The sequence below is a fragment of the Sinocyclocheilus anshuiensis genome, unplaced genomic scaffold, assembly GCF_001515605.1.
Source record: "Sinocyclocheilus anshuiensis isolate Anshui unplaced genomic scaffold, SAMN03320099.WGS_v1.1 scaffold1531, whole genome shotgun sequence".
NCBI lineage: Eukaryota > Metazoa > Chordata > Actinopteri > Cypriniformes > Cyprinidae > Sinocyclocheilus > Sinocyclocheilus anshuiensis.
In genome coordinates, this window is record NW_015551200.1 from 810,855 (window position 1) to 826,914 (window position 16,060).

The 16,060-nt window shown below is 37.4% G+C and overlaps 2 protein-coding genes across 4 annotated transcripts in view; one reads left to right on the forward strand and one right to left on the reverse strand.

The window, feature by feature from the left end:
• Nucleotides 1–438: 438 nt before the first annotated feature.
• LOC107663406 (guanine nucleotide-binding protein G(I)/G(S)/G(T) subunit beta-2-like) lies at nucleotides 439–14,853 on the reverse strand. Of its 2 annotated transcripts, XM_016453624.1 has the most exons (11): nucleotides 11,176–11,280; nucleotides 10,471–11,007; nucleotides 7,380–7,489; nucleotides 6,702–6,740; nucleotides 6,507–6,613; nucleotides 4,548–4,611; nucleotides 4,033–4,195; nucleotides 3,742–3,808; nucleotides 2,898–3,099; nucleotides 2,609–2,825; nucleotides 439–1,551 (listed from the first exon to the last, which is right to left on the reverse strand). In XM_016453624.1, exons 3-11 carry the CDS (start codon nucleotides 7,434–7,436, stop codon nucleotides 1,445–1,447), a joined length of 1,023 nt encoding a protein of 340 aa, XP_016309110.1. In that variant the 5' UTR covers nucleotides 7,437–7,489; nucleotides 10,471–11,007; nucleotides 11,176–11,280; the 3' UTR covers nucleotides 439–1,444. The 2 variants fall into 2 exon arrangements, with proteins under 2 accessions (XP_016309110.1, XP_016309111.1); XM_016453625.1 differs by lacking the exons at nucleotides 10,471–11,007; nucleotides 11,176–11,280 and adding an exon at nucleotides 14,781–14,853.
• LOC107663404 (zinc finger protein 768-like) overlaps nucleotides 14,081–16,060 on the forward strand; it is a 3,144-nt gene continuing 1,164 nt past the window's right edge. Inside the window, exons 1-2 of one of the 2 annotated variants that reach the window (XM_016453622.1) lie at nucleotides 14,081–15,026; nucleotides 15,689–16,060. In XM_016453622.1, coding sequence (XP_016309108.1) covers nucleotides 14,366–15,026; nucleotides 15,689–16,060 — 1,033 coding nt within the window. In that variant the 5' untranslated portion in view covers nucleotides 14,081–14,365. The remainder of the gene's footprint in view (nucleotides 15,027–15,688) is intronic. The other variant, XM_016453623.1, reaches the window with a different exon arrangement.

The window sequence follows — 16,060 nt, forward strand, 5'->3', positions numbered from 1 at the left end:
GTTTCGGAAAAAAATAGTAGATGTTTTTCGGACATATTTTTAGTGTTTCTGTTTAGGAGAGGGAGTGCTTCAGATGATTTTAAGTCTTAAAGATTGAATGCATTCACAAGTCTGTAATGTCTCAATACAGCATTATTTGAAAATTAAAAATAACTTGATCTCTGTTAAAATGGTATAACTCTTTTTATTCCTTCAAGCTCATTTTATTAGATTTTATTAGTTTTTAAACAATGTATTTACATTCACTTGTTTGAATCATCTTATTAGCTCATTTACTTTTATGGCATGTTAGATAATTATTAAATAGTGTAAATCTCAGATGAGTCAATTAATTGTTTTACCATAAACACACTATAAATGCATTCTGTTTCCTGTGACTGAGACCGGATCCAAGTCAAATAAACAAGTGGTTCTCAACAAGTTTCTGATTGGGTTGTAGAAGATATTAGAAAATAAATTTTGATGTTAGCATGAAAAACTTTCCATATTTTGGCCCAAATTTATCACATGCAAGTGTGCAGTATCACACTTCAGTTGGTGTTTATGCTTTTATAACACTGTCAGATTAATCTTTTTGCTTGTCCAGTGTGAAGTCTGGGTCCTTACATGAAACCAGTTGAAAACCCCTTTTATGAATTGAGTAATTTCAAATAACAAGCATTTAAACATTTTTGTGAGCAGCCTGTGATCACATATTTAGTGGCACAGATTTGTATTTATTTATTTTCAGTTTTCTTTATTCTCCTTCGGGTGCGGCATACAGGAAAACATGAATAAAAGCTTTAAAAAAAATGTAAATTCTAAACAAAAATGAAAGACAAAAATGTCATTTAATTACTTATATACTGGAATATGCCGGCATACGCATCTATAAAAACATGGGCTACATAAAGTGTGATCTGTATCAACTACAGATGGGTCGGGTACATCTCCTTCATCTTTTCAACTCTACATGCTCATGGAAACATCAGTACTTTAGACTTTGAGTATAGAGGACAGAATGGAAGTCAAAATAAAAAAAAGAATGCTCTTCAATGGATCAACATCCACCACTTTGAGCTCAGTCTAAAATGAAGCGTCAAATAAATGTTTTGGATTGTACTCTCAAATTAGACAACTCACTCAACGCACATTCCTCCAAATGTACTTGTGTCTCTTATTGAAGATACCATGTAGTTCCAGCAAACCTTAAGTAAGGGAAAAAAGTGTGTGTGAACATTCCTATTTCAAATTTGTGGTCCAAACCTACCTATAGTGTGACTGTGTATAGAATGATGTGGCACTGAAAAGATTTGGTGTAAACGTATAACTAATTATATATATTATGTACAGTTTTTGTCAGGCATGTGTGTCTGTGTAGGCAAGTGTACATCATATGTACAGTAAAGTACATACATTGTGTATGATGAGTGAATAATGTGTACAATATGGGAGCTGTGTGTGGTCAGTTCCAGATCTTCAGGAAGCTGTCCCAGGAACCTGTACACACAGCCATGCCATCATCTGTGACCCCAAGACAGCTCACACGATTGTCATGGCCAGCCAGCACTCCTGTAAGAGATAATCAGTGTGAAGTTTATATACATTTAGTTTATATTAGGTCAGTACAAAACTCATACTTTAATAGATTTCCCACCTCATGCACCATGACCTTTACATATACTACCAATCGGTAAGATTTTTAAAAAAAGTCTCTTATGCTCACCGAGGCTACATTTATTTCATCAAAAAGACTTCAAAAACCATAATACCGGTATTGAGAAATGTTGCAATTTAAAAGAACTGTTTTATCTAACGGTTTAATATCTTTTAAAATGTCATTTATTCCTGTGATAGCAAAGCTGAATTACTGCAGTCTTCAGTGTCACGTGTTACTTCTGAAATCATTCTAATATGCTGAATTTGAGCACTTGCTATCAATGTTGAAAAGAGTTGTGGAAAAATATTTTGTGCTATTTTTTTCAGGATTCTTTGATGAATAGAAATTTATTTGAAGAGAATTTTTTAAAATCGACATCTTTTAGTAAAATCATAATTATACCATCACTGTTGATTCATTTCATGCATCCTTGCTGAATAAAAGTAATAATTTATTTTAAAATCTTACTGACCCTAAAAATCAAGTAAACTAATGATAAAAAGTATTAATCATTTCCATATAAAGAGCATATTAAAATGTTAAATTAATGTGCCATTTGAGTATTGTATTTTTAATACTGTAAATATAAAATATGTACAAAGTATCCACTATAAGCAAGTGTAGCAATGCAACAAACCTATCTTGCACTATAGGCAGCTCTGTTGATTTTAGTACGGCAAAATTTTAGATTTTAGTCTAATGCAATAATTTAGTGCTAAATACTGTATTTTACTTCTTTTTTTTTTCTTTTTTTTTTTTACAAACCTGTTAAATCTTCTGCCTGTAAACCCTATAGATCTCACTATTTTTCAGGGACCTCACAATTCACTCTTTTTTTTTTTTACAAACCTGTTAAATCTTCTGCCTCTAAACCCTATAGATCTCACTATTTTTCAGGGACCTCACAATTCACAAATAAACAACTGTGGTTACTGTACTGCCGCAAAATAATAACGCCAGTATGTTCACCTGCTCGGTCTCCCTTCATGGCGTCCCAGATGTTGCAGTTAAAGTCATCGTAGCCGGCGAGCAGCAGACGGCCAGAGCGGGAGAAGGCCACAGAGGTGATGCCACAGATGATATTATCATGAGAGTATAAACACAGCTCCTGATCCGCACGCAGGTCAAACAGCCTGCAGGTGGCGTCATCAGAACCAGTCGCAAACGCACTGCCGCTGGGGAAGAACTGCGAGATGAAGGAGAAAATAAGTCAAAAGGAAAGGTGATGTGTTTTTGTTTAAGCAGTGCATTTACTCACACAGACAGCGTTGATGTCTGACTCGTGCCCGGTGAATGTCTGTCTGCACATGCTGTCTCTGATGTCCCAGAGCTTAATTGAGGCATCACAGGCCCCAGAGATGAAGGTCTGTGAGTCTGGAGCCAATGACAGACTCATCACATCTCCACTGTGACCTGAGAACAGCGTGGTCTGCTGACCGGTCTCCACGTCCCACAGAGCGCTGGAACAAACACAACTGGAAGGTTAAAACGTACAACCTGCACAGATATTATTCAACTATATAAGTAGAAATTTAAAACAAAACTTGTAACTGAACAGTGTGTTTGACTGCAGTGATTCTCAACTGGTCTAATTACGGACAGCAGGGAAAAACACTGATAAATGCAAATAATAAAACAACCATTTTATCATGTGCAATAAACCGGCTCATGCTTCCCGTATCATTTTCTGTTGATGTTCAAACAGTTTTGGTGTAAATTCATCTATCTTTTAGTAAAAGCTAGCTATAATAACATGGACAGATTGTGTGATATGTCCTCATCCTCGAAAACCATGAAACTACACAAGGTAAAAGAAAACATGACCCAGATTACAAATAAATCTCCTGCAACATGGATAAAAGTGTGAAAAGAGATTTTGTTTTGGCTTGTGAATACTGATTTCTGGGTTTAATATTAATTAATATTAATACATTTCAATAGTATATTATAAGAAAAAAAATCACGTTTGATCATGCATGGTTGGGCACAACAAATTTTGGTCCTGAAGCAAAACCAATTGAGAACCACTGTAGTATAATGTAGTTTTTACATTTATTCATTTTTTTTTTTTTTTTTGTGTAGAATAGTGTTGTTGAACACACCAGGTTGTGTCTCCTGAACTGGTGATAATTTGATTGTCATCTATGAAGCGGCAACAGGAAAGGTAACCTAGGAAATGAACAGACAGGAAGTCAACATGTCACACCCTGAAACTGCATAATGGTAGAAAAAATGCTGTCTGATTCTCTTTTCTTTCAGATGTACACAAAAAATGCAGTCATGAGCAGTATATTTGATTACTGCCAACAACAGTATGCAAACTGCAATTAATGTTTAGGTCATTGCTTTACTCTTCTTTGTAAGTGAAGTTGTGAGCATGTGTGTTATCAAACCTGTGTGTCCAGGCAGCTCTCGGCTGACTCTAACATTGCCCTCTCTAGTCTTTAAGCTGTATATGGAGCAAATGTTGTCCAGTCCACCACAGGCCACAAAGTTTCCAGATGGCGCATACGCACAGGTCATCACCCATGATGACCGTAAGGGGATGGCATGAATCTGAAGTTTATAATATAGAACACGCATGCAAAGATTAAAACAGGCTGCTGAAAATCAGATAATGACAGGAAAAACACGCATGCTGATAATCTTTACGACATAATATATAACTAACCTTTTGCCAATGTTAACTATGAACCGTCTTTCTAAATAATTTATTATTTTACCTGATGAATTTAATGTGACTTTACAATGCACTTACTACAGAGACAATAAACCTGGCATTCCCATTGTTTACTTGATGGTGATATTCCGTGAAAAGCTGAACTTAAAAGCTTTTGGTTACTAGTTCAGAACTGCTTGGCTGCACCATCATGTGTTTTATGTGTAACAATATGATGGAGCTGCAGACCTTGTTTGTAGTGTAGCTGTTCCAGATGATGAGTTTTCCATCCTGCGAGGCACTAACGAGAAGCCTGAGGATAAGATAAGAAAATGGACATATATTATTATAGATAATGCAAGAGAATACAAGACAGGGAAATGGCCAGGAGGTCTTACTGAAAGTTCACGCCACACGTATTTAGAGAGTTACTTTGAATTTATAAACTGAACTTACAGCTTTCAGCTGCACTCCAACTTAATTCAGCTAGTTGTCAAGAAAAAATTAATTGAATCACCAAGTAGCTTATATGTAATTCGCGTGCAGGTTTATATGTTTTTTCAGTACCACTGCTCCCTATTTTGAGAGTATGCAGTCTGCATAGGGTACTAGCAAGTAGGGCAAACAATGGCAACTTTTACCTGATTTCTAGTGATTTTTTTCTTTTTTTTTTGCTTAGGGCACACATTTGGCTGGTATACTGCAGCACCTTTAATTTAAACTAGTCGCTTTCAAATTAACTTGCCAGAATCCGATCCCCCTTGGATTTTAATGCAATTTAATGGTATTACAAGATATGAGCAAAGCAACAAATTGCTGTGATTTTCTGATTAACAATTAGCCTGCTGAGCTAAAATTCACTAATGCATTCTCTATGGTTAGCGTGCTAATCCAATAGCCTAAGATAACATACAACAATGACGATATACAGCCCTTAGATAATATTTAGTGCTGGGCAACGATTAATCGCATCCAAAATAAAAGTTTTGAATAAAGGCTTTTTAACATTTTGGAACTGGAAGAAGTGCCTTGGATCCGTAGTTTCTATAGATATAATTTTGAACCCTACCAAAGAGCACCTTCTGGGACTATTAAATGGAGGTCCTTTCAGCAAGTAGCGCTCCAATATGTTTTCTTTGAGATATTTATATAATACATTCAAAATATATACTGTATGTGTGTCTTTATATATATACATAATAAATATACACAGTACACACGCACATATATTATGTAAACAAAAAAATATTATTTTGGATGCGATTAATCGTTGCCCAGCACTAATATATAAAAACAGTATATTTCATTATGTAGTAAAATTAATAAAGTAATATTTTGAATTCAAAACTGAAAATGATGCTATTGTCAGAGTTTATAGAACAGAATGAGTTTATAGAAAGTCACTTTTTTTGGCCGCATACATCATCGAAGATGCCTCATTTCAGAAAAGTAACCATTACATTCCAAAGTAAGAAAGAAATTACAATAATAAAAAGATAAGAAATAACAGTCCAATTTTGACAAATGCGACCTCTGGGGGGCACAGCCTTCAAAATGAGACATAGTTAAAAATATGGGCTGTGTATGGACATGAGACTGTAAAGATGAGTCTAGTGCAATATGTCCTTGGAATATAGTACAGCTTACAAAAATGATGTCTTTAAAGCAGCACTATGTAACTTTTGGCGCTCTAGCGGTTAATAAACAGAACTGCACACATCCCACGGAAGAACATTCCAACCGGAGCTACTTCTCTGAGTTTATGTCTATGGCGATTCACGCAAGTATGTGTTACTCCGCAGCGGTGACGACCCGACCAGGCTACAATAGTCCAAATACAAGTACTTATTATAAGTGTACCGTAGTGATTCGGAATAAGACAAAAACGCGGTTTGGAAGATGAATTCATGATGTATTCGCTCATTATATACATTTTGCAAATTTTGAACACAGAAAAAGTTACATAGTGCTGCTTTAAAGAAATTAGTTTCCATTGTGACAGTAGTGCAGCCGCAGATGATTAGCCAACAAAGATTGGTTAACATGTGGGTCAGTGTTGTTCATTGTCTTCTGTGCCGTCAACAGGTGCAAAACCAAAGCCAAGGCACAAACCACTGAGTCATGCTCATCTGCTACTTTTAACTTTTTATGTTCTCTTTGATGCCAGGTGTGAGCAGTGAATTGTTAGAAGGTTGAGGATAAAGATACCTGGATTCTGAGCCCCAGTGCATGGCGTAGATTTTAGCCAAATGCCCACGCAGTGTGCGCCTCGTCCTCATCTGTATCCTCCCCACCGGGTCCAGGCCTGCTGTTATCTACCACACAGACAAACTCCACATAAGTGAAAACCCACAGACCTCTGGAGGTCACATCATACGGGTCCTACGTGTAATTACATCTCACCTGAGTGAGTGTGGAGTCTCCACATGCTTTCCTGGCATCCTGAGGGACAGAAGACAGTGTTAGGTGAATCATTGCATCGTCACCATTTGTAAGTGGGGATATGACCTGTTTTTAAAGTAATCAGGATATCCAAATGCACACTTAATTTTGAGTGGAGTATAAGGGAAGCCACTATAGCATCACTAGAAATTGTTTATGGCATCCATACGGCTCTAAAAGCCAAACATGGTAACTACACCAACCCTGACAGTCTTGAAATTGATTAGATTATGGGTTTTATTCTGTTGATACCCTTTGAAAAACTTTAAGTCTAAATTGGTTTTATAATTTAGTTAAAATGGTTTTTAAATGTCTTATTTAGCTTCCAATTTAAACTTTATAACTCAAGTATGGTTTTGCCATGAAAATAGCAACAGAAGCTGGCATGGCATTTAATAAACAAACAGTTTTCTCTGAATGAAAAATGAAGAAAATGAGGATCAGTGCAGAGGATCAGTGCAGATTTTGCCATAAATTGAATTTCATACAAGCATGTTTAACATTATAAACACTCATTTTGATCAGTACTATATGTAAGGGATAATGTAAACCTAACTGTCATTATGCAACATAAACCCGGACATGGTGATCAGGACCCCAACGCAGTTTATTTTTAGCAGTATCAGTATTAGGACTCACTCTGATCTGATTGCGCAGTTGCTCAGCCTCCTGTCGAAGCTGCTCGAGCTCACTCATCTTGAAATGACCTTTAACCTTTACCCTCTGACCTCTCTCACCCCCTCAGACACCTGTAGATTAAAACATGATGTATGAATAACATTAGAGGCCACAGGGTTCTAGCTGAACCCCGTGAAGAATCATAGACAGACAGTTTGCAGGTTTGACGAGCAAAATAATACAAATGTTACATTGCAGTTTGAAAGTGAAAAATGATTTTTAAATAAATCTTGATTATAAGATTTATAATCTTTGGTTATACGTTTTTATTGTAAAAACATGTATCAAAGATGTGTTTAATACTGATAATTTCATTGTGCAGATGTGCTGCAGGGTTTAGATTAACAGTACTGCATAATCTTTAATCTGGTGCAATCTGGCTAACAATTTTTAATATAATAGGATTAATGTTCCGAGAGCCATTCCAAACACAGAAACAAGATCAGGGTTATCATTTATGGTACATAAAATTGTGTGTATCAGATTTAAAATTTCAATTTCAATCAATTTTTCTAAACTACGTTCTATACAAAGTGCACTTTTGGCTTGCCAATATTGTTATTTGAATTGAATTGAAATAAGAGAAAGAATAGGTTGCCTGACCTGAAACCATACATGAGGTTACACATTAAAATTGGCATGCAAAAACACACAGGATTTTTGCATGCGTTTTTTTTTTCACAGTCAAATATATAACAAATCATCAACCAATCCCATAGTCTTTTGGACCGTATAACCAGTTCTACTTTGCATGTTTCCAGTTATAACCCACAGATCTCAGTATGGCTATTGTATGAGACACGGATGCAAAAATGATTGTTATTACCCCCTTACCACACATACTTATTAGAGAGCCTTAACTCCCTCAACACACACACAAAAACACATCACAGCAGGAAGAAAGAAATTAAGCCATGTATAAGAATCAATCTGTGAGGAAACTCAACACAAAGAGCATAAAAGCCACACACACCCACTTGAAAACTTACATCACAACCCATCATAGAGAAAGAAGCAGCGGTGATGTATAATCCCATTTTACCCACAAAACCTTTTACTCAGATATAAATGGCTTAGATCTGAGGAATCTTGGCTAATCTAGATGACTAAAACCCCTTCTGCACCTTTTAAGGTCTTCAAGCATGTTGGGAAATGAGCAGCTGGTTAAGGAAAGAGGGGTTGGTTAGTAGTGCACCACAATGCCTTATAGACTGATGTATAGTGTTTGAAATCAGCTAAATATAGGTTAGAAATAGCCTTAGGATAAAACATTATCTATCTATTAACCTACTGTTTTTATCTTCTTTTTCTATATTATTGTCAGCACTATGTAAAATAATACGACTTCATACATTAAATATGACTGGAGGGGGTTGTCAGCTGATAAGCACCAAATTGAAAGCAGTAACAAGGCCACCACCTTGGAGTAGGCAAATGTTTTCTCCATCGCCATAAAATACAGGTAAAAATGTTTTCTACAACTATTTTACAGACGCTCGTAAACAGACAGATGAGATGTGGAAACAGCATGTTGCATCTGGCTTCTATCGTCACGTTGCAGCAGAATGGCGGGTGTACAGAACCATTTTTGGTTAAATCAGCGTTCCATTACCCATACAAAATTGCCAACACTAATAATATGCTCGTTGGATTTGTGTCCTCGGAGTTCTGTTAGCATGAACTACAAAAAAATGTCAGACTTTGCCCCACCCCTACAGCTGAATGCAGAGTGTGTACTCTCTGCATACAGCAAGAAAAGCAGTAACGTAAGCGGCATTTCTATCGTATACTAGCACCAACCGCTGTTTTCACTGAAACCGCAACCTGTTTAAACCAAACATCCTTTTAAACCCGGGAGACAGCTGCAAAACGTGCGTTTGCTTGGTCACATGGGTTACGTTTATATTTCAGTCAGCTCATCCTACGCCCAGAACAACAGACGTCCGAACGTCCTCTTTTATCATGCTACTGACATTTGCATATGGCAAGCCGTCTTAACAAGTTATCCTTAATACAAACTGACTAGTATCAATATGTGATGCTAATTTTTTAATCTTTAGCACATAATTAAGTACTTACTAGTATCTTATATTGGGATTTGGGGTTCAGAACTAGTATGTATTCCAATATATACTGATACCTATTCTAATTTACTAGTAACTTCATTACTCACTACTTATTCTTTAGTTACTCTTGCCGTTTCTTCTCCAGTTTTTCTGGTATTAACTAATCAAACATTAGTACCCGTTTATTAGACATGACAGTGTATTCAAATTGGTACTAGTAAAAAATGTTTGTCTACTAATAAGATTTGAAATGAACAATAATGTAGTCGTTCTGGCTAGTTATTACATATGACAAGCAATAAAGCAAGTGTCAATAGTGAGATAACTAAATACCAGTGTTTTTTTTTTTTTTATAAACATAAATATTTAAAACATATATACCGGTAAAGCTGGAATATGTCCTAGTAACTATCCCAGATAAGCAAAAACAAGAGTAGTACCCACTGAATCGTGAAAACTGGAATATGTACCGACTGGAATGAATACTAGTATGAAGTGAACAGTAGGCTATTTAGTGGATTCAGTATCTAGTGAAAGTTAAAATTATAGTAGTCAGTATTAGATTGATTACTAGTCATTTACAATAGTGAATAAATATGTTTAGTGTAAAGCAGTAAATGTTGAAACAGCTTGCCATAATCAGAGCTGTGGCGTGAGTAAAGCGCTGGAGGCTGCGGCCAGCTGAAGAACAGGAGTCTTCTGCTCCATCAATTCACGACTCACGGCTAAAATGAGACATGCAGCACCTTTAAAAACAGATGTAATGTGATATATAATCTCCATGATATTCCTATTGTGATTAACAATCCACTAATGTGATTTTGTGACAAAACCAGTAAAATCCCAAATGATCGAAAATAACACATTACAACTTAACACGAACCATTTTAATCGTCTAGATCTCTGATGCCTTTCCTACTTTTCATCCATATGTCTCGTGTGGGTCACAACATTCTGATAAATCTTAGAAATGAATATAGGCCTACCTGTTAAATCTTCCTGTTTGGCTTTTCTCTCCACGTAAAGTGACTGGAATGCTGAAGTGGGTGGCGGAAGTAATTCGCAGGGAATTTTTTTTTTCTTCTGGAAAATGATTAGAACTGCATATTGTCGGTTTTTTCCTAGTGCTAGTTAGGCCTCAGTGGCTCTGTGTTTCATGTGCTAAACGAATCAAAACGATGTTATCATGAAGTATGGAGCTACCATGTCGCCCTCTGATCGTTTAGTGAGGATGGGAAGAAGCCTTTTCCACGGTATTCCTGATACACGTTGCTACTGGGGGAAACAAGCTTATTTTGCGCCTTAAATGGTATAATTACCGACAGATGTAATAAGTCCAAATACAGTAAAGCTTTCAAATGAAGTACATGCCGTCGTTGTCTTTAAATTGCGTTGCTTGATCCTCGCCTCTTCCCTCCCGAGTGTCTTCTTCCTCCGTCTTCTCGTTCTGGTCTCTTCGTTTTGACCGTCGCTACTCGTCCAAGAAATGACCAATTCAATACAACGCGAGGCACCCCGTGGCCCTTTAAAAAAATTAAAATAAAGTAACCAAAGTCGACTTGGTTATCTCTCCGGAGGAGCATACCCGTCCATCAGTTCAAATGTGACTGTGCCAGAATAGGAGGCGGGGTGAATTCAACATAAACAACCATACAGTAGTTTTCTAAATACTTCAGATAATGTGCACTCACTCTGCTGTCAATTCAGTCCCGTATGAAATCATTCGGTCTGCAGCAGAAACACGTAGCATCACATATGCGCGATTCAACCACACCCATTTTATTGCGAATGTACCACTGCAGCGCAGACCTCCACCGCCAAACTGCCAAACGGGGATGAAGATCAGCACCTCACACTGGAACACACTCGAGTTTAGGCCGCTAAAGCTAAATATCAGGTCTTTCGTGAAATGTGGAAACGAGAATAAGTAGATCTCAATTTAAACATTTGTGTAAGACGACAAATAAATGACTTGGAGAAAACAGTGACATTTTACAGAATTCCCCTATACGCGCTGCTCAATGGCTATGAATGCGCTCCTGAGCGGAGTGTTGCCAGATCGCGCAAGAAGAGTCGAAACATAGAAGAGTCGAAACCTAAGAAATATAACGGAGCTGAGAAAGGAGAACAAACTATTATAATGACAGAGGGGAAGGCTCCAACAGTAGGTCGGGGTATTTGGAAGTGCCGTTAATTAGTCTCAGTATGTGCTTTTATTACAGTTTTGCTACCAACTTAATTAAGCTATAATTACTCACTACTAGGTGCTCTTTAGTTACTTTTTTTTTTCAAATAGTTAATAGTTTCTGCCTTTCTTACCTGATAATAACACTCATTATAAAAACGTACTAATGTGTTTTGGAGGCCAAGCACCAGCCATAAAATAAATATTCTACTCGCTCTCTCTCTCACTCTCTCTCTCTCTCTCAATTCAATTCAATTCAATTCATTTCAAATGAGCTTTATTGGCATGACTGTGGAATAGCACAATGTTGCCAAGCGAGAGAGAGAGAGGAATATTTATTTTATAATATATTCCTATAAAATATCCTATTTTATAGAAATATTTATGGCTGGTGCTTGGCCTCCAAAACACATTAGTACGTTTTTATAATGAGAGAGAGAGAGAGAGAGAGAGAGAGAGAGAGAGAGAGAGAGAGAGAGAGAGAGAGAGAGAGAGAGAGAGAGAGAGAGAGAGAGAGAGAGAGAGAGAGAGAGAGAGAGAGAGAGTGTGTGTGTGTGTGTGTGTGTGTGTGTGTGAAAAAACTAACCATATATTTAAAAAAAAAAAGATTATAATAGGCGGACATGGCAACACCCACTGGACTGTACTCACATTATGCCAGAAGTTCAAACGATTGCGTAGTTTACTAAAATGCATACATTTTCACTTATCAGGTATGCCTTTTCTGTTTTTATTGAACATATTTAATGATACATTTATTTCCAGTATTTTTCAAAACATTTCTAAAAATACCCAACATCTATTATTATCCAGATATGTTCACCGACACTTTCTCAAATTACTTATAGCTGTAATTAAAATTCCCATGTAAAGGCTCTCAGTAATGCAATGCACACTTTCTCTCTAGAGACATAAGCTGCCACCCACCGGAGACACACTCCTAATTACACCTGCCATAATTACAAGTTGAGGGGAGGGGCAGACAGATTATACTACTCTGCACTTGCTGATTGGCCCGTATTAAAATTTATGACAGACTGGATTGTCTATGCTGTACTGCTGTGAATTAATATCAAACCGTGATTTATTTGTTTCATTTATATCTACAACTCTGCACCATTAGACTGCCCCACACATTATGGCCAGCAGAATTTAGTCAGCATGCATACCCCCCTCCCCAAATGTAGTGATGGTACATTCCACCTGCCCTACTCCCCATAAGGGACTGTAGGCTGTAGATGGGTTGCCCAGCAACACCATTTTCACAGACCCATGCAAGCAGTATGTGGTTGGTTGGTTGGATGGACATGAACTGTTCTGCATTAATCCTCCAGACATATATTCATAGCCACTTAGGTAGATGTATCTTATCCAGTCTATGATTACTATGACTATAAGCAATACAATTTAAAAATGCATAGAAATGTATTTAAAAGCTTTAAACATATTTCTGCCAACAGATGAGATGGGCAGAATGAACGGATGGGTGAAGAAGATGAGGGGTGTAGTGTGATCACACTCCTGTCCACATGGGCTAAACAGGGCTCAGATTGACAGACACCAGAGAAAGGGAAGGAAGGGTTCACATTCTGGTGTCAGAACGACCAGATTTTGGCGCAACAACACTGAGTCTAAAATAAATAGAGTTTGTGTTTTCCATTTGTCAACCTCTAGAGTACGCTATTGCTCTTTCTTACAGCATGTCGGGGAAAAGAAAACAAGAAAAAACAATTGCTGTCCAAAATTTGCCATTATTTGAACTAAGGCCAAAATATAAATCAGAGAATTTGTTAAATAAGTAAATATGTAAATGCTAAGGAAATATGAATTAATCGTTTATTTCCAGCAACGAAAAAGTAAATCTTGTGCAAAAAAATAAATAAAATGAAATGAAACCAAATACACAGTATTCTCTGAAACGTTAGAAAGATGTTGTTTAACCTTTAATCCAAACAAAACTTGAATGAAGAAGCAGTGATTAACCTAGTGTTCTGCTGCAAGCTTCCTCTAATGTTTAACCCTGTTGTGTGTTTAATCAAACAATGGCCAGTAGTGTAAAGGTCACACAAAGACAGAAGTTTCATATTTAAAGCAAGTTTTTTTAAATATAAACCTGTGCAGTCATAATTTATGCAACACATCTGTTCTTTCCTTGAGATTAGATTTTCTGGACAGGCAGTTGTAGAAAAAAATCCAGTGTTTTTTTTACTATTCTTCTCTGCCTATAGTATTAAGGATAACGCATCACAGAACATCTCTCAAAAACAATTATATTCCATTTTTTTCTATATAAAGGCCATTCATTCTTATATGGATCCAATTATATACTTAACATAACTTAAAAAAACATCTATATATAATGTGAATCAACTACTGACGAACAGAACGTCTTAATTCACTCCTACCGAAACCTCAAAATCCCAGGTTGCTATTGACGTCATTATTCTTCGACGCTGACGACAGCAGAACGCGACAGATTGAGGAAGATTTACCAAATACTTGTGGGTTGCTGTTACTTTTACATCACAACCAGATAGCATTATCGAAGTACTACACTAGTGATGGAAGTGAGGCCGTAAACTAGTCTATTCCTCGCTTAGCTAAAACAGAAACCCAAACCGCCTCTTCTGAGCTCTGCAATCACGTATGCAACATTAATTACATCTCGCAGTGAAATACTGCCGTGGATCGTAACCATGACTTTGAGCATGGACATCAGCGTTTCTTTTCTCAAGTGCGAACTCGCCTCTACTATTGACCAGGCGGTAAGATGCGCCATCGAAACGGTTTTAAAAGAAACGGCGCGAGTTGTTGGAATAAAGCTGGCCGTGGCTCGAAACGCAGCGGCAGAGTCGCACCGAGAGAACCAGACCCTGTGCGAGAGACTGGAGATCTCCGAGAGCGAGCTGAAAGCAGTGCGCTACTACATGACCGCGGCTGAAAAGAACATCAAACAGTGTTTACTTCTCAACAGAAACCAGCTCGGGTCAAATATCGTGCGCCCAAACGCAGAAGACGCGCTTTTTGTGATTCCGTCACGCGCTGCGGACGGAAGCCCCACGTTACAGGCGCAAAGCAGAGATTCCTCCCGCAAGAGCTTCCGAAACTCACCGGGAAGAATCCACAATCCCAAAAATCTCCCTAGTGTTGGCCTCTGTCTCCCCACGGTGCAGTCAGACTGGCCTCGGGAGTGCGTCAACCGCAGAGAGGCAAGAGGAGGGTCCTCAGGAGGCAACAGTTCAGCGCTCGCGAGTGACCCCACGACCTCACAAACTCTCGTGGAAAACAATGCTGCTCTCTTCAAACCAGAAGATGAGCCAGAGGGCCCGTTTTACATCACTAATGAGGGTGAAAAAGGTTCATTGTTATTATTTTTACCATTTGCAAGTCGAATGCTGCCAAACAAGCGTGACCACAGAGTATTAGCCATAAATGTTTATCAATTTTGCAAAGTCTGACACAATAGTAAGAGAAAGTTTTATCTGAAAAGGAACCGTTTTAGACAAAATATTTAAAAAAAATCTTTTTATAAAAAGTTTGTTTTGAAAATATGCAATTTGATGCAGATATTATTTATATGAAATTCTGATAGCTTGCACTATAAATCAGTTGGGACTTTTATAACAATATAACAGACTACTAGCATGTAAATATGTCACTCAATCATATTATGACCAAATCTCTGAAGTTTTAAATGTGGAGGACAAAACATAATTGCATGCAATGATGATTGAGATATACAAATAAACAAGCCTCAAAAAGTTATTTTAACATGATTTTCAAAAAATGTATGGTTAATCAAGCAAACATAAGCTGCTTCAGTCCAGTAAATGTTTATCTTAAAATATTACTAACAATATGAAAGTTATACTTAGTTTTTATTTCTTCAAAATCATGAGATTTCACAGCAAAACAATACGAGTACCACAACCTAAATGGGGCTTCTTCTTTTTTTTTTTTATTAAAAGGCATTTCACATGCTAAAAATATATGAACATGAGCTTTTCCTTGTTTTACAGACAACAGTTCTGCAGTAACAGACAGTGAGAGGAGACATGAGAAACCAGAAAATCCAGACCCCTCCACAAACCCACCAGAGGATCCATCTGACATGACAAAGTTTGAGTTTGAAATGAGCACGCCAGCTGGGAATGTTAATGAGCTGGAGCTGATACAGGTGATGGAGGACTCTGATGAAGTCCAACAGGGCACCATTAAAATCGAAGACGATCCTGATTCCCTTACATTAGAGCCTCCTTCATCAAATCTAGCTGTAGCATCTTCATCCAACTCCATGCAAGAGTTAGCGCGAATCTCCTCGCCTTCGATGCGGGAGAGTGATGGTGATGCTTTGCTGGCCTTGGCTGCACCTGTTAGTAGTGACTCCGGGT

Excerpts from the sequence above, each read along its gene's own strand:
- LOC107663406 (XM_016453625.1), bottom strand. The coding sequence starts at position 7,436 with ATGAGTGAGCTCGAGCAGCTTCGACAGGAGGCTGAGCAACTGCGCAAT. Across the intron at positions 6,741-7,379 it reads AACTGCGCAATCAGATCAGA|GATGCCAGGAAAGCATGTGG; the intron begins GTGAGTCCTAAT and ends TCTGTCCCTCAG. Across the intron at positions 3,100-3,741 it reads AGTTCAGGAGACACAACCTG|CGCTCTGTGGGACGTGGAGA; the intron begins GTGTGTTCAACA and ends TGTTTGTTCCAG.